At 58.2% G+C, this 17,981-nt stretch overlaps 1 protein-coding gene across 2 annotated transcripts; it reads right to left on the reverse strand.

Moving 5' to 3' along the window:
- Nucleotides 1-1,677: 1,677 nt before the first annotated feature.
- On the reverse strand, nt 1,678-14,923 carry ARID5A (AT-rich interaction domain 5A). 2 transcript variants are annotated; one of them, XM_058534537.1, is made up of 7 exons: nt 14,876-14,923; nt 6,917-7,038; nt 5,226-5,346; nt 4,906-4,958; nt 4,316-4,413; nt 3,745-3,904; nt 1,678-3,301 (listed from the first exon to the last, which is right to left on the reverse strand). In XM_058534537.1, exons 1-7 carry the CDS (start codon nt 14,877-14,879, stop codon nt 2,063-2,065), a joined length of 1,797 nt encoding a protein of 598 aa, XP_058390520.1. In that variant the 5' UTR covers nt 14,880-14,923; the 3' UTR covers nt 1,678-2,062. The 2 variants fall into 2 exon arrangements, with proteins under 2 accessions (XP_058390520.1, XP_058390521.1); XM_058534538.1 differs by lacking the exons at nt 5,226-5,346; nt 14,876-14,923 and having other exon boundaries at nt 6,917-7,005.
- Between the last annotated feature and the right edge of the window lie 3,058 nt (nt 14,924-17,981).

Raw genomic sequence — 17,981 nt, forward strand, 5'->3', positions numbered from 1 at the left:
CATATTCCCCAGAGCAGCCTCCAGAGGGCGCAAACATCCCAGCTCTGAGCAGTCTGTGCCCAAGTCCTGCCGCCCGGTGCACCTGCCTACCTCTGTGCCAGGGCGAGGCCCCTGTGGCTTTGCATATGAAGGGGACCCCCGCGACCCTGGCCCATCTCAGGCAGGACCCTACACACAATAGGTAGCCCTTGCCTCACCCTTACTTAGGGGATCTGACCCCAATGACCTGTGGCCCAGCGCCCAGCACACTTGCAGGGAGGGCGGCAGAATCCAGTCCTCTCACCCCTCTGTCAACCACTGAGACTCCAGAGGCTCAGAGAAGTGGGTAGCACGTGGGCTCACGCAGGAGGTGGGAGCTCAGGGCTGCAAGTCACGCAGCTACTCCGGCCGGCATCTGGCATCTTCCAGGAGGGAGGCGGAAAATTGGGAGATCCGCCTGCAGGGCCGGGGAGTGTTCACAACAGTGGTGGCCACTACCCCATCACTGGCCCCAGCTTGGCGGGCAGCTATCTTGCCTGTGCCCGTTGGAACTCCCCCTCCAGAGGCAGCTCTTGGAGTTGGGGGCTGGACAGGATGGCCTTCAGCCCTGGCAGCCCAGCCCCTGGTGCCAGACATGTTGCGTGTGGCCTGGTCTAGGTTCTGCCATCCTTGGTGGTGGCCTTGGGCAAGCAGGACCCGTCCGTGGCCTCAGCCCATTTACCTGTTAACTGAGGGGGGTCGCACTAGATCGCCCCTCCCATGGCCTGAGGTCATGAGCATCCCAGAGGGCAGGGGGAGTTCCATGGCACGCATCAAAGGCCACTCATTGATCACTCTGAGGCCGGAAGTCGGGGGCCTGGCCCCATGCCCGCCACCACAGCATCTGCCTGGCCAATACCAGCACTGCCTTTCCAGGAACATGTGTGAACTAGGCAGGCAGCTGTGCCTGGCTTCTGAGAACACACAGCCTGGGGAGGGGACGGGTGTGATGCCTCTGACAGGGGCCCTCCCTCCTACTGAGACAGGAACAGGGCAAGGAGCAGGGCACGGCTCCCCAGCCACAGCCCATCAGAAGGAGGCACCAGGCTGCAGAGTCTCTGAGTGAGCCTCCTGGAGCAGCCACATCTGAAACACCACGGATGCCCAGGCAGAGATTCTGGCCCTCTCACTCCCCTTTCCCTCAGGCGCCCCCAGTGGAAATCTCCTGACCCACTCGTGTGGCAGGCAAGCAGGGGCAGGGGGGGCGTGCCAGGATTCAGCAGGCCCTGTAAGTTTGCGTCCACCACCAGGGCAGAGAGATTCAGGCTTCCTGCTCACACCCTCAGCCCCCAGGAGCGCTGCTAACAGCTGCAAGGGCCTGTATGCTGGGCTCCTGCGGCTTGGCTCCGAGTGCTGTTCTGCCACTTACCTGCTGGGGGAACCTGCTCAAGTTACTGGTCCTCTCTGAGCCTCAGGCCCCAGCTGTACAATGAGGGAGGTAACAGGCAGCTGTCCTGAGGCTCAACTAGAAAGTGGCTGGAAGGCACAGGACACTTGTCACCGCCTGCTGAAGTCTGAGCAGAAAGCTGAGTATTGCTTTGGGTCCCACTCTTGAGTGGGGTGCGGTTCCAGATCCAAGTGGGTGCTGGGCAGGTCCCTCTCCTCGGCTCCCCCGGCTGCCCTTGTGAAGATCCGCACCATGCACACCGCAGGACTGGGTAGATTCACATTGCTGTTTTATTGGATTTTCTGTGGGCAGCCAAGATGCCCCAAGCTGCTATCCAGCTCCTCAGCCCCTCACCCGATCCCTGGCCTCTGCTCTGGGAACTCAGCTGGGAGCTGCCAGCCCGGCACCATCTGCTCCCAAGGCCTTGCCACACTGGGCGCCTCCAGTCCCCAGGCTCGGGCTGCTACCTGGAAAGATAAACCCAGTTTTCCCACTGCCTCCCTCTTTGTGCCAGGCTGCCCAGCCTGGGGCACGTGCCTGCATCAGACACAGCCGAGCTCTCCTGGGGAATGGGCTCCAGCCCAGAGCCCCCTGGCAGTGCCTACCCATCTCAGGCCACGTCAGACCCTCCACCCTCACAGTGCTGTGAGCTCCGACCTACAGCTTCGTGTTGAGGTGGAAGGAGAAGTGGGGCGCTGCATAGGTTGTGGCAGGCGGCACATGCCATGGAGACGAGGTCGGGCAAAGTCTGTGGCGGAGGGCACTGTCAAAGGATGCTGGGGGGAAGTGCATCAGGCCAGTGGCCACGGGTGAGGGGGCTGTAGTGGCCAGGAAGTGAGCTGGGAAGGCCGGGATGACCAGGGGGCTGAAGGGGAGAGTAGCCTGGCCCTTTAAGGGGTCCGAGGTGCCGGCAAAGTTCAGTGGGCAGCGCAGCATGGTGCCCCTGTAGGCCTCCGGGAGGGCAGGCCCCAGGGCTGGGCCCAGCAGGCAGGAGACGGCCAAGCCAGGCCCCACAGACTTGGCCCCACACTCCTTGGCATCCACCTCCTTAAGAAAGGGAGACACTGCCCGCAGTTTTTTGCCACCATGGGCAAAGCCCTCTTCCTCCAGGCTGCGCTTGTTGCTGAGGCCTGGGCTGCTGGGGAAGGTGGGAAGGGGCACAGGGGTCTCAGCAGGGACCTTGGCCATGGGGGACACCCAGCAGGCTTTGGGCTTGGGGTAGAGGCTGCCCTTTCTGGAGCTGCCTTTGTGGAATGCAGAGGGGTGGCTGGCATGCCCGCCCCACACCAGCTGGGGTTCTTTGACCGGCAAGCCCTCTTCTTTGCCAGGGGGCCCCAAGAGCACCCCATCTTTAAGACTGGGGAGGAAGTCCCGGGGGTGCTGGCTGATGGGCTCCAGTACCTCAGTGGGGTAGGCACGGAAACAGCCAGTGAAGACGGGGGCTGACGGGCGGGGGCCCGCCTGAGCCTCCTCCCTCAGGCTGCCACCAGGGGCCTGCATTTCCTCCTGCGGGGTCAGCCGGTGCCTGGAGTTCTCTGCCAGCCCTCCTGGGCTCTGGGGATGCTCCGGGGGGCAAACAGCAGGGGAGGTCTGGGGCTCCCCGTTAGGGCCACCTGCCCCATGGCGACAGCCCTCCTCCTGACACTGCAAGGCCTCTGCCTTGCTCACCTGGGCCAGGAGCTTCTTTTTGGCCAGTGGTGACATGATGCCCTGTGTCCCTTTGCAGTAGAAACTGGACAGGAGCCGCTTGTAAGCCTCAGGGCAGCCGCTGGCACCCACAAACGGCAGAGAGGGCCCTGAGGCCGGGCCCGGCTGTTCCGTGCCGTCCCTGGGGGACTCCTGGCTGGGAAGCCGCACCAGGTCCACGGCATCTGTTCTGATCTTTCCTGGCACCATCTAGAATGAGAAAGGCGGTGCCTCAGGGCTGGGTGTGAGCCATGCATCCTGACCTGGGGACCTGGTGACAGCAGGGTCCCAGGGGGGGACCCAAGAGCCTCTGCTGGCCCTTCCAGCATCTTTGTGCAAAATTTTCAAAAGGTATCCCGTCCTCTGAAGGCATAGGCCTTGTGTTAGGACATGGGGCCTGGTGAATGGGGTGCAGACTGGAGTTCAGACCCCACGTGAGCCCTCATTTGAGGGCCCTCAAATAGTGAACTCGCACAACCATCACAGACGCCCTGGAGCCCTGCACGGGTTCTGCCCTCACAGCGGCTTGTGGGCGTTCTGGGCAGCGAGCTCTGCAGCCACGCCACAGTGAGGACAGGTAAGGGAGCTGTGAGGGGCGGGGGAGCCATGAGGGGCAGGGTCAGCTGGTGGCCCCCGCTGAGCTCAGAGCTCACCTGATCCCCTCGCTTCTCCTCCTTGGCCTTCTTTGGCCTCTCAGCGGCCCCGTCATCCCCCTGAGTCTCCTTGGCCATCTTGTATTGCTTCCTGGGCTTGGAGGGGGGCAGTGGCTTGTCATCCTCCCCCTTCAGGTGCCGCACGTACGGGAGGACCAGCCTGAGGAGGAGCCAGGCATGTTCACCATGAGGCCAGGGCTGGCAGCCCGCTCCACACCTCCCACCCCTCTAGGCCCACCTGGCTCCTCCCCCAACCACGAACACCCCTCCCCACCAGTGCACACAGACAACCTACAGGCGCGGGGGCCCACGCTCTTCCTGGTCTCGCCCAGGAGGCCTGTGGCCTGGCCGCCGCCAGCAGAGCTCTGGCGCCATGAGCAGAGCACACGCGCCCACTGTCTGACAGCCTGCGGCGCTCACATCCCGCCTCCGCTCTGCGCTCTGTCCGCACCTGCACCAGTACCTTCTCCCCACACCCCTACCCCCAGCCCCAGCCCCCCTGCGCCCTGCCCGCCCCCTGGAGGTGAAGGCCCAGGTGTCCTGCACCCAGGGGCCCCGCCCCCAGCCGTACCTCTCGTAGTGGCGGCGCGTGCAGGTGGCCGCACTGGTGCTGCCTGGGCTGCCCCCCAGTTCGTCGTACACGTTCTTCCAGAGGCGGCGGCCGGTCACCTGCAAGGGCACCACATGAGGGCACGGCCAGCACGCACCCCTGGCCGCGGGGCCCTCGCAGCTCCGGGTCCTCACTTGGCAGGGATGGGGGCAAGGAGTGCAGTCTTGCAGCTGCTCCCCCAGCAGCAGGGGCGGGGAGTTGGAGGGGCTCGCCTGGCCGCCAGCCAGGTCTCTCTCCCCGGGGCCGCTGCCCGACTGCTGGCCCAAGCAGCTTTCTGAGCACCGCGTAGGGGGTGGGCAGAACAGAAGGGGAAGAGAGGAAAACTTGCTTTGAGCAGCAAAGTACCAGAGGGCAAGGCAGGCCCGTCCTCCTCCCCGCAGCATGCAGGAGCGCTGGGGAAGGGCAGGGGGTGAGACCCTGCCTCCTCCTCCTGTCTGGAGGCAAGGCCAGCCCTGTTCCGCTCACGCTCTTCCCCCCCGGGGTGGGGGGGTGGGGAGCAGGAATGTGCCAGGAGACGCGCCATGGTGAGAAGTAAGAGGTGCCTTTCTTACCATCTCATAGGCCCCCAGCTTCTCCACTGCCTTGTAGATTTTCCATAGGTTAACTGGAGAGAAGAGAGGGCAGGGCCGCTGTCAGTCTCCGAGGGAGGAGGGGGCAGCCAGCAGCTTGTTCCCATGGCCCTGCTGGGCAGGCAGACCCAGCACACACCCAGACAGGGCTGCTGTGACGGACTGGGCCCTCTTTCTGTGTGCAACCCCTGTGGGCTGGCAGCGTCCAGGGTCGCCCAGAGTGGAGGTGCCTGCCCCAATGCCCTGCCTGGGTGGGGTCCCCTGCTAGGCCCCCCCTCCCTGCCTGCACCCCAGGGACGCACTCTGCTTGAAGCCGAGATGGGGCACCCTCTCGATGGGCGTGTGTCGCTCCTTCATGAACTTGTAGAGGCTGACCAGGAAGGCCTGCTCCTCCTCCCGCTCCCCGCCTGCCTCGGGGGAGTCCTGGGGAAAGAACAGGAGGCATTGGGATGAGCCCCCAGTTGGTGGGTGGCTGGGGACAGGTGGAACCACTGGCTGCCGGGGAGGAATGAGGTGTGTGGCCCCCAACCCCAGGCTCCCACAGGAGGGGCCAGGCCCCCAGTACCCAGCCTTTGGCTCTGGGCTGGAGTGAGTGTCCCTGGCATCAGAAAGGCACAGTTGTCAGCTATGAGGGCCCAGGACCCCAGGTCAGGGTCCCCAGAGGCCTGGCTCCAGAGATGGGAACAGGAGCAGCCCGCACCTTCTCCAGGCCTCTCTCCAAGCACAGATCACTTCTTTAGCTTGCTCTACATTTGTTATACCTGTGTCTCAGCTCCTCGACCAGACTGAGGTCCTGGCAGCAGGCTCGGTGTCCCCAGGCCTCACAGCAGCCTGTGGTCAATGCTGAAGGAACACAGGTGCTTGGTACTTTCTGGCACTGAGGGACTGCTCTGCCGGCCTGTGTCCACTGAGCCTTTGCTGCAGTGGCCTGCCTCTCTGACCTGCCAGTCTGCATGCTGACTTCAGGGAGGTGAAGCCCTGTCCTGAGTTCCTGGCACACTTCTGTCAGGTGCACAGGACTTTCAGTTTCTGCTCCCAGAGGGACAATTTCTGCTGATGCTGTTCATCTGGCTGGTGGCTCAGGGCAGAGGGGATGGTTGCGCTGGGGCTGAGGGCTGGGAGAACAGACAGCTCCCAGGACCTGGCTGGGGAGGCCCCCAACACCAGAAGGACGCAAACCATCTGGGCCTAGAGCAGTGCAGAAAGCCATGCATTCCCAAAATATCTGATTCAAGTACCATTTCAGTGTTTTTGACTCATCAAAGGCCTCTGATAATAACCACATAAATTCACGTGTTACCTATGACATTGTAACCTGCTGGGGACCAAGGCAGCCGGTTTGTGCAGGCCTCAGAACGCAGGCATATGCTCTTCAAATGAGTCTGCTCCTCTAGCCCTCTTCTCTGAATGCCACGCAAGCTGTGAAAACCTGTTACCATTTGCAACTACTCTTCTACACGAATCAGGATTTTTACTCCAGACTGTCCCACCAAAGCAAACGGCCAATGTGCACGGACGCTGAGGCTGACCGCTCCGCAGCATCACCCAGGGCTCCCCACTCAGACTGTGCTCATCCACGCTGCCTCGGTGATCTCCCTGGGTGGCTTTAACGTCCATGTTATAAATTGGGATGGACGGATGGGTGTAAATGTGCTTTTACATCACAGAAGAGTGCTTTCATCTGTTTTACAGATCAGGCTCCAGGTCATCTCCATTTGATAACAAGGTTCTGCTACAAAAACTGTCTGAAAGCCCCCTCCACAGGTGACGGGCGAGTCCTCCTGCCTGCCCAGCTCCCAGCTCCCACGCCCCCCACTGCAGGGCCCCCGACAGCAGCGCCGGGCCGCTCCTGGCTGTGCAGGATGGGAGTACGGAACACATCTCCAGCCTGAGAGCTTGGGGGGTCTCCAACTTCACCTGGGAGGCTGCACACAGGCAGGGGCCAGGGGGCGGGGCACAGGGAAAGAGGCCCCCAGGGGGTCGCTCAACTCACCTCCAGCTGCACGGGGCTCTGGCTCTGGCTCTGGCTCTGCTCACCATCGGGCTGAGGGGACACAGGTGGGTCCAGGGCGTCACCTCCCTCTGATTGTTTCCTTTTCCCTTTGACAGGAGGTGCTGCAAGGAGAGGAAGGAGAGAGAACACGTGAGATGCAGGTAGGGAGGAACAGGTGGCAAGGAGAGGTCCCCTGGGGAGAGGCGGCAGGTCTGAATGTGCCAGGTGGGGGTGAGTCCTTCCTTCTGCAGTGTGTCTTCTGCCCCTGCCCCCGCTGACCCTGGCTGGACGCAGGCCAACCCCCGAGACACACATGTGGGCTCCCCCTGGCACGTGACTATGCTCTCCCTCCTCTCTGCCATGCTCATCCCCAACCAGCCCCCGCCCATGCCACACCTGCGGCCTTTCCTTCCTCTGTTCCGGCCATGTCCCCACATCTTTGAAGGAAAGCCTAAACCAGCTTGGGGTCAAGTCAGAGGAGCCTGGGGCTGGGGCCATGGTGCTGGGGAACTCCTGTCTCCAAAACCTGCCCCACATTCAGGCAGAAAGTTTTTGCAGCAGCTCAGCCAAACTGGGAAAGCTGCTGAGGTTCTCATGTTTGTGGGCCTCACAACACACCACAGGGCACCACAGAGCACCACAGGGGCTGCTTGGACCGTAGATCCTCCGGGAATAATCAAGAAGAGAATAAGTGCCTGTTTGTGAAGCATCTCACCTTTCCCTGAGCACCTGCAGGGCCCTAACTGCCCCTAATCAGGCCCCGTCACCTGCATCACCCCATCACCTCCCCTCCCCTGCAAGGGTCCTGGTGACCCTTCAGGTCTCACTGGACAAGTCGCTTCCTCTGGGTGGCCATTCCCCGACCCCAGCCAAGCTCCTGCTTCTCTCTAGCCATCCTCGCTCCTCACGATCCTTCTGACTGAATGCTCATCACTTGTCTGGCTTCCTGGAAGCTCATTGAGGTCTGCTGGCACCCACACGTGGTAGGTGCCAGGTAGGTCAGAACGAGTGCGTCTCACAGCAACCCACACGGAGGCCAGGGAGGCGCTCTGGGCTCGATTTTACAAAGGGCAGCCATGAGCTGATGGTTGCAAAAACGCAACACCCCTGCCACTGCAGAAAACACAGCCATTGGAAGCTGCCTCAGGCCACACTTGGGCTGGCAGCAGATCTGAGACCAGGATCCACGTCCTCTGACCACCTTTTCTTTCTTTTTTCCTTTCCTTTTTTCATTTTGATAATCTAGTGTGAACTGGCCCAAACTCCTGGTTCACTCCAGCTCAGGAAAGCCTTACTGCTGGGAATCTGTGAGATTCTGCCTTCATCCCAGACCGAAAAAGAATCTCCTTAAGAATAATAAACCCATACGAACACCACCCACGAGCCAGAGGCACGTGGTGTTAGACCCTCTGGCCACTGGATCCGCACCCTCAGTTGTTCACGTAAGTGCCACGATGCCTGCAATTACTCACTCACACTGTGTGGGTCCTCAGCTCTGTGTCCCTGGCTCTTTCATGTATGTTCTCTCATTCAGTCCCAGAAGGGATCCCATTTGAAAGAGTGGGAATATGAAGGCAGAGAGATTAAACTGCTTGTCCCTCTGGGGGACCAGGATTCAAAACAAGGTCTGTCTGACCACCAGTCCAGTAGCCCAGCCTCACCACCACTGCGGCTGCTGTGGTTATCGCCAACATTTACAAAGCCTTGATGAGGAGTCCAAATAAGCCTGGGAGAAACCAATCATCATGCTTGTCAAAGAGAAAGAGATTCAGGCCATCCTCTCAGGCCAGCTCCTGACTATTGGAGACAAGGCCAATCTCCAGAAATAACTGGGTACCAACAACCGACCCTGCAGACTGATGCCTTTCCAACCAAGTCCTTGGGCAACTCTGTGCCTCAGTCTTCCCTCCTCTGGAACAAGAGAGAAAGGCCCCGGAGTCCTTTGCTAGCTATCTGTGAATTCCTGAAGTCTTCCAGGTCACGGGAGCACCTGCTTCCGCCAGCTCGTCTCTCCCTCCTGCCTTCCTGCTCCGTTTTCACATCCCCTCTCCCTTCTTTCCTGCTGGCTCAGCTCCTCAGCACGCAAGGACTCTCTCCATCTGGTCCTGTGAGAGGGGCTTCTCGCTGGAGCCCTCCTGCAAATCTGCTAGGTGACTCTGGTAAGTCACTGCCCTCCGGCCTCAGAGAAATAAAGTGGTTGGACCAGGGCCCATTAGAATCACCTGGGGAGCATTTTAAAGACACTGATGCCTGTCTCCCCACCCTCACCTGAGTTTGATTTAAGGTCCTGCAGGAGCATCAGAGTTTAAAGCTCCCCAGGGGGTCCCAGGGGGCAGCCAGGATGAGAGCCACTGGACCACAGGATCTCTAGTCCCTTCTGCTCAGTTCTAGAGTTGGTGAGCTCTGCCTGGGCCACAGTGTCCTGGAGTCGGGCACTCAGGTTACCTGGAAAGGAGGTCACCAATCCAAGCTGTTTAACCCCAGATGGGAAAGGGATTAGAGCTCTCACCTGGAGCCACAAAGGGAAACACTCTTTATCTGTGTGTCCAACTGAGTCCCCAAATGAACCTAGCCTCCATTCTCTCCCATCCAGGGTCAGCAGGCTCTCTCTGTCCTGGCAGGGCCTTTTGGGCCCCCACTTCCTCAGCCTTAGATGTGGGAGAGGAAGAGTCCTCTCCTTTCTTCCCCAGGGTGGCCTCAGTCCTGTCCCTGGCTGCCCCAATCCCTCCCTTCTCCAATCCTGATTTGTAAATCAGGGTTCCAGGTAAATCTCCATTTGGGAAAAGGATTCTGCTATGACAAATAAGTCTGAAAGCCTCCATCATCGGTGATGGGCAAGTCCTCCTGCCTGCCCACCTCCCAGCTCCCACACCTCCCACTGCAGGGCCCCAGATGGCAGGGCTGGGCCCCTCCTGGCTCTGCAGGGGAGGGGAGGGACTTATGGACCAGCCATTCCAGTCCCCCAGCCACACTCAGCCTGCAGAGACAGGAGAAGCCCACCTGCCCCTGAGTGACCGCTGCTGCCCAGGAGCCACTGAGTGACGGTCCTGCTCCGAGCTTGTGAGCACAGATCCCCTCTGAGCACAAAGCCTCAGATGCCCTATTCCAAGGAGATGGATTCAGTTACCAGAAGAAGAAAACCTCTGCTCTCCAAAAGAATGTCATTCAGACATTGCTTTTTCCATCCAGGAAGCAAGAATGACAATAATGGTGATTATCGTCTCATTGTTTACTCTTAATACATCTGGAATCTATAAGGTGTGAGATAGAGATCTAACCACATCCCCCCCCATTGGTTAGGTGGTCCCAGTATTGACTGAGTGACTCTTCTTCCCCCAATAATTTGAAATGCTACTTTCCCCACAATCTAAAGGCTTATAAGGAACACATCTGGGACTCGTTTTGGACTTTCTATTCTGTTCCATTCACTGGGGAATGCTGGGACCCATGCATCTGTTTTAATCTTTGTGGCTTTGTGAAACAACTTATTATCCAGAAGGCAAGTCCCCCATCATTACTCTTCTTTTTAAAAAATCCCATCTGAACTTTAGGATAATTTTGTCACATTCCCTTTAAAAAAAACACACAACACCAAACTACTGGGGTCTTGATTGAATTGCATTTAAATTTAGAAATTACTTCGAGAAATAACACCTTTCTGACACTGCACCTTCCTTTTCAGGACCCCGTGTCTCCAAAGACTCAGGTCTCCCCTTGTAGTCCCCAGTATTCCTTCTTAAAGGCCTGATGGGTTTCCTGTTGAGCTTATCCTTGTGTTTGGTGCAGCTGGATAACAGTGTGAGAAAAGCCTTGATAATCGACAGGAGGGCTCCGCCCCACAGCCCCTGTCATTTCCTCATTTCACTGTTGGGACAGGACAGAGGAAGGCTGGTGGCTGGGCCAAGGAGACGAACCCTGGGCCCTTGTGCCCAGTCCCTCACTGTGCAGCGAGTGGGCGTGGCAGGGTGCTGGGCAGGGGGGTTGCTCAAGGCCCTTCCTGTGTTAGGAATCTGATTTCTGTTCAGCCCCATGGCTCATGTCCAAGTCAAGCTTAACCCCCAGATCCTAAAACCACAGCAGTGAAGAGGTTAGTTTCAGTCACTAACAGCAAAAGAGGATGCTCCCTGTAGCTACTTGTTCTGCAGCCCTTCTCTACTTCCCTTTCCACACGCCACACTCCAACCCAGACAGGGCTCTGCTAGGCCTGGGACTAGGCATTTCTGTACACTGCTCACCAAAGCTTCCCAGCCACCCAGTCAGGATTATTTCCCCCTTATACAGGTACAACACCTGAGGCTCCGAAAGCTTCAATACCTTGCCTGAGGTCACACAGCTTACTAGTGGCAAAGCTGGGATTCAGAACCAGGCAGTCTGACTGTCCCAAGACACTGACCCCTGAGATCTAGAGTATTTGTGTGTGTGTGTGTGAGGAAGACTAGCCCTGGGCTAGTATCTTCCGATACCAATCCTCCTCTTTTTTTTTTTTTTTTTTTGTGAGGATATCAGCCCTGTGCTAACATCTGCCAATCCTCCTCTTTTTTTGCTGAGGAAGACTGGCCCTGGGCTAACATCCATGCCCATTTTCCTCCACTTTACGTGGGACGCCGCCACAGCATGGCTTGCCAAGCAGCGCCTCGGTGCGCGCCCAGGATCCGAACCAGCGAACCCCAGGCCGCCGCAGCGGAGCACGTGCGCTTAACCACCTGCGCCACTGGGCCGGCCCCCAATCAATCCTCCTCTTTTTTTGCTGAGGAAGATTGGCCCTGGGCTAACATCTGTGCCCACCTTCCTCCACTTTATATGGGACGCCACCACAGCATGGCTTGACAAGCGGTGCGTCAGTGTGCGCCTGGGATCCAAACCTGCGAATCCCCAGCCACCATAGCGGAGCGCGTGCACTTAACCGCTGTGCCACCAGGCCAGCCCCTAGAGTATCTTTTTAGTGGGAGCAGGGAGACCCCAGGTTCCTTATCTGTGCTTAGAAGGTGCAAGCTTGCCTACTTTCCTGGAGTGGATCTGCAGCCTCCCGTCACATCACTCCAGTTAATCTACTAACAAGAACCTGCCCCTGCCCTACCAAAGGACAAGGTGAAATCAGTGGCAGCGGGGCAGGACGATCGATGGGGAAGGCGGCTCCAACACCATATGGGTGCATCTTTCACCAAGTCAGTCTCTGCTTCTGTATCTCAGTTTTTCCATCTATAAGGTGAGTGTGCTAGAATCTGTGGGCCCAATGTTCTAAGCAGAACAAAGTGAAAAACGAGGCTTCTCCCACAAACCACAGCTGCGCGTGTGTGTGTGCGTGCACGCACACACACCCCTGGGTGAGATCCCAGGTCTGCCTGTCCTGCTCACTGCCCAGAGCAGTGTATGGTACAGAGCAGACGCTCCATAAACCTCAGCTACATGGATGCATGATGAGCCACTTGATCTCAGCTACTCCTGATGCCCAGAGAGGGACTTGGGCTGTGACTAGTTCAAGGACACACAGCCTGTCAGTAACCCAGTGCCAGCTGCACCACCTTTCTCTCTCTCTCTGCCTGCCCTGATTATCTTTCTTTCTTTCTCTCTCCCTCTCTCTCTCTCTGCCTGCCCCGCCCCATTCACCCTTGGTGTGATGGGAAGGAAGCGACACTTCCTTTCATGAAAAGTCACCCACAGGGAGCATTGTGTCAATTACGACAATAATGGTAACAGCAGCTCAATAACAACCACCAGACACAGCCCCACCCCCTCGCCTGAGGTTGTTGGCTGAAGTTGCTCTTAGCTCTAGCTGGAACAGAAACAAAGACAGCCTTTGAAGCGGCCAGTCCACTTCGTGGCCCAGGAGCCGGCTGCCTGGGGGAGTCTCCGTGTGGAGCTCGCTCCAGTGGGCGGTTTGGGGAGGAGGGACCTGCCAAGGGCTGTGCTCCAGCCAGCACTGAGGACAGACGAGCTGGACACGGGACCCTTGAGGCACAGGGTGCAGCTCCTGCAACAGCCTGGCCTCAATGTCTTGGATTGGGGGTTGGGGGAACAGGGTCTGGGAGCAGGTGGAGCCAAGATGACAGCCTTGAGAGAGTATAGAAACGGAGAGGGCATGCCACTTCAGCCAGCTCTGGGATGTCCTAAAAGACCCTACTGCAGGACAAGGCTGGATCCCCACTGTCCTCCTCCAGGTCTGGATGATATGTGACGATAACAGTAACAGCTCCGTCTCTGGACGGTTTCCTATGTCCCCGTGAACTATACTCCATGTTCCCATTCCACCTGTGGAGAAATCACGCTCAGAGGCTTTAAGTGACTTGTCCAAGATGTGGCCCAGCAGCAGAGGCACAGCCAGGCCCGGAGGAAGGCTGCCTGACCCGCGCAGGGGCACTCCTCTGCCTCTCTGCTTTTCTAGAGCCCCCCCAGGGTAGCTCTCCAAGCCTGTGGACCCAGGGCCTAAGGGAGAGTGTGGGCCATCCCAGGCCAGTTTCCCACTCGGGAAACGGGAGACCCAGGGGAAGGGAGGGGGCGGGGTCTTGGAGGCCTGCCCCGCCCTCACTGCCAGACCAGAACTGGTCTCTAAGCCTCAGTTTCTCCACTGTGAATCAAAGACGGAGGGGCTGATTCTCCGAGGTCCTTTCTTCTACCTCTGCCACTCCAAGTTCTAGCCCCTAGACGGGTCCCCAGGGCTCGGATGGACTCTGGAACTCCACTCCAGGGGTCCGATCCTCTAGCTGCCATCTCCCACCCCTCCTCTGCCCTAGGGGGGCCTGTAGGGCCGCAGGGACCCCGAAGCCTCCAACAGTGGTGCTCGGGACGGGACAAGACGCGCCTGTTATCCTCCCCTCGCCCCCGAGGACCTCTCCTCGCCCGCTGATGACCCTGCAAACAAAGGGACGCCGGGGCCGGCCAGCGCAGTGCCTCCTGATCCGCATCCTGAAACCTCGAGGGTCCGGCGCCCGGCGAGGCCCCCCCTCCCCCGCGCGTCGGCGGGGCTGGGGGACGTGAGCCCGGCCCGGCGGCGCCCCCTGGGCACTCTGCGGAGGGACCGAGATACAGCAACTGGGCTGCGCCCCGCAGCTCCGGCTGAGCGCGAAGCCCAACATCTCTCTTTGCGCGCTCGCACCTGCGCTTCTCCTGTCTCCCTCCATCACTTCCCTTCTGGAGACCCGAAGAGAGAGAAGAGGAAAGACAGAATAAAGGAGAGCAAAGAGGGAAGCTACTCCTTTCCTGCCGGGGGGGCAGAGAAGAGTGGACAGGAGACCAGAAGAGACACCCGAGAAGAAAAGAAAAAAGGGAAGAGAAAAGAGACGGGGTAGGGGCCGAGAAAGCAGGTAACCGCCGCAGGATCCGCACACCCCTCTGCTGAAAGAGGAACAGTTGATTCTTCAAAGTGCATTGAGCAAGTTCTTCAAAACCCGCGCAGAGTCACTTTCAGGAAACGGCGGCCGCAGTGGAAAGCGCCCCGCGCGCCCAGCGGACCCCGGAGCCTCTTCTCGGCGGCGCCGGCGGGTTCTGAGAACCCGGGGATGTGACGGGTGGGGGCGGGGGCCGCTGGGGGCTGGGAGGCCGAGAAACTGCTGCGGACAGCTGTCACAACAAATTAGCTGAGACCAGCTCGAGATTGAAACCACAGCAGGAAGTGGGATGACAGAGCCGTACAGGACTTGGTAAATTTCAGTCAAGAGACGGCGAGAAGAGTTTCGAGATAAACGCCCGGGAAGCCCCTGGCCGCCAGAACTTTTCGTCTTTCCTTTTTTCGAAGAGCACGCGCCGACACCCGGCTTCACCCCTCCCGCGCAGGGCGGAGGGCGCCGGCGCCGCGGGCCGGGCTGGGTCCCGGCGCCCCCGCCCCGGAGCCCCCCGCCGCCCCCGCTCCGCCCCCCAAGGCGCACCGACGGCCACGAGGGCCGGGGCAGACCCGGCGCCGCCCCCTCGCGCTCCCCGCGGGGCCGCCAGCCCCGTCCCGGGACGCGCCGCAGAGCCGCTTACCCATGGCCCGGCGAGGTCCCGCGGCGCCCGCCCGCGCCCCTCCGCGCGCGCCGCTCTCCCGTCCCCGCGCTCTCCGCGCGACTGGCCCGCGGCGCCGCTCGCCCGCCGCCTCCCCGCGGCCCCGCCCCGCCCGGCCCCGCCCACGCCCCGCTCTGCGACCTGGTTGGTGGGTCTGAATCCTCGGCGAGGGGCAGGGGCCGCCCCCTGCGCCCGGGGATCTCTGGGAGTTGTAGTTGCTCCCCCGGTCTAGGCTCACGGACCGGTGCACCTGAGTAGGCTCCGCCCCTAGAGGAGGAGGCGGGACACCCAGGAATCACTGCTGCCTTGTGCCTCTGGAGGCACAGCGGGAGTCTTGGAAAAATGCCTCGCTTGCCCGCAGGGCGCTGGAGGCTGGGTCGAGGCAGCAAAGTGCTTCTGACTTTGACTTGACGGGGATCATGGGCATTTCCCAACTCACACCCTGCCCAACATGGAAGTAGAGGTGGTTGGTGTGGGCTAAAGAAGGATTCCAGTCCAAACTAGCAAATCCTGGGCAGAAGCTCTGTGGAGTCCCAGAAGTGCCTGGGACGGGAAGCTTGTCGGTACTGGCTAATGTCCACATATGTCACCAAGGCAGAGAGTGGTAGTACAGAGTGAGCAGTCCAAAGAGGCGGCATGACGCCCGCGAAGGGAGCTAAGGGTGAGGCTTAGGGTGGAGTGGGGGCCAGAAGAGATGCTGAGCGAGCGGCGGCGGCAGGGCTTCCACTGGAGGGATGGGTAACTCCGCCGTGTGCAGCTCATAGAAGAGGGAACAGTGTGCAGCTCATAGAAGAGGGAACAGGCTCGGGTTTTAGAGCCCAGAGTCTCGCAGGATTCTTCACAATAGTCGAAAGGTGGAAGCAACCCAGTGACAATTGATGGATGAGGGGATAAACGGTGGCATGTACATACAGTGGACTATTATTCAGCCTTAAAAAGGGAAGAAATTCTGACACCTGCTAACAACGTGGGTGAACCTCCCAGACATTATGCTAAGTGAAACAAAACAGATACAAAAGGACAAATACTGTAGGATTCCACTTATATGAGGTATTTTGAGTCAAATTCACAGAGACAAATAATAGAATGGTTGCCAGGGGCTGGGGGGTGGAGGGGGAAATGGGGAGTTAGTGTTTAATAAGTACAAAGTTTCAGTTTTGCAAGATGAAAAAGTTCGGGAGATGGATGGTAGTGATGGTTGCACAACAATGTGAATGTACTTAATGCCACTGAATTGTACACTTAAAACTGGTTTTAAAAGGGCAAATTTTATATTATGTATATTTTATCACAATTTGGAAAAAGAGCCTAAGGTCTCAGCATGTGGCTAGCTATGCCTTGAACTTTGTTCCTAACACATAGGAGGTGCTCACGATTTTTTGTTGATTAGTTTTAATACAACAGCTCTATGCATTTCACATCATCATTGTCCTCATTTTACTGGGTAAAACTGAGGCTCTAGGAAGTTAATTAGCTCCAGTAACACAGCTGGTAAGTGGTGGTGCCTGAGCTAAACCCAGGCTTGGGGGCTCCAGAACAGGCCCCTTGCACCATTCCCCTCAGCCATCTCTTGGCAGTGCTGTTAACAGAATCAGGTACCACGGCCTGGGGAGGAGAGAGCATAAGGGGGAAGACACGAGCGCTGGTGAGGAAGTGGTGGGCCAGCAAGATGTCCAGCCGGTAGCTGGAACTGAGGCCTGGCATCCAGGAGAGAGGTGCAGACTGGAAATATAGATGGTTGAGGAGCCCTCATACCCAGGCATCCACCAAACCTGTTCGTACCCCTCACTCTACACAAATGGACCAGGGCTGCAGTTTGATGACCCTGAAAGCCTGGCCCTTACCCTTTGGCCCTGGGATGGAAGATCGATCCAGGCTCAGGCCAAACCAGGCAACACCGTGGGCTCCCTTGTCCACCTCATAATGGGTTGGTTTGTAAGAGCCAGTGCCTGTAGATTTGGTAATAGAAACATCATCAACAATATTTAGTAACTACCCGGAACAATCATTACAATGATGATTATAATAGTGCACCCCATTTCCCAGTTTACAACTCTCCAGGAGACCTGAGGCTGTGGGGGCTGACACTACGATGGAATGCCACCGGGAAGCTTAACAGGCTTGCAGTCCCGCCTTCGTCCATTCGATAAGGATTGATCGCCCAAGGTTTGGGATGGACACCAGGACACTGCCCTCAGGGTCACAGTCTAGGCTAAGCCCTCTCCTGGATTGGATGCCCCCTCTGACAACAAACTCACTACCTTACAAAGCAGCAGCTCTTTCCACCACGGGGTAGGGTTATAGGGTTATTCTGCTGTCCAGGCAGCTGAGCACACTCTCACAGACAGTAGCTGTTGTGCAAAGCCTCAGCAAGTCAACACCTGCCCGTGCCAACCTGGGAACAATGTGATCTAAATTTAATTGCCTCCTGAGGCAACTGTTTGCAATAGAAAGTAATTTACAACGGCTAATAAATCTTGCAGAGGAACGACATCTCCATTTGCCTCCTTTTCTAAAAGCATCAACACTTCCATTGTTCAAGCCTCTGGCACACACCTCTACCTCGCTCCCACAGCCACCCACCTCCGGCACCCCCCAACCAGAGGATCCCAGCCTGGGACAGCCTGAGGAGTCACCTTGTCCCTCAATGTCTTGATGTCTCTCTGTGTCTCAATAAAACAAACACACACCACCACTAATAAACATTCTTCCCGTAAAAACATTACAAATAAATCAGTCCTCTCTGACACCACTTCCAAATTCAGTTCCCTCCCTGCCGCAGAGATAAGGACTATCATCAGACTGGGTAAAATCTTCCAGAACTTTCCCTATGTATTTTCATAAACTTATGTATCCATGGTATAGAAAAATATGTGACTTTGTTTTACCGGTTTTTAAACAAATGATACAATTCTAATTGTTCCATTCTGCAGCTTGCCTTTTCGCTCAACACTCTCTCTCCGAGATCCCTCCATGTCAGAACCCAGATCCGCCTCGCTCTCGTACCTGCCAGGCTGCACACCTTGGTGTGGATCTACCACAACATTTTTATTTAACCCCCTCTGGATGGTGCTTAATCTTTTTGTGA

The sequence above is a fragment of the Diceros bicornis genome, chromosome 40 (assembly GCF_020826845.1).
Source record: "Diceros bicornis minor isolate mBicDic1 chromosome 40, mDicBic1.mat.cur, whole genome shotgun sequence".
Classification (NCBI taxonomy): Eukaryota; Metazoa; Chordata; class Mammalia; order Perissodactyla; family Rhinocerotidae; genus Diceros; species Diceros bicornis.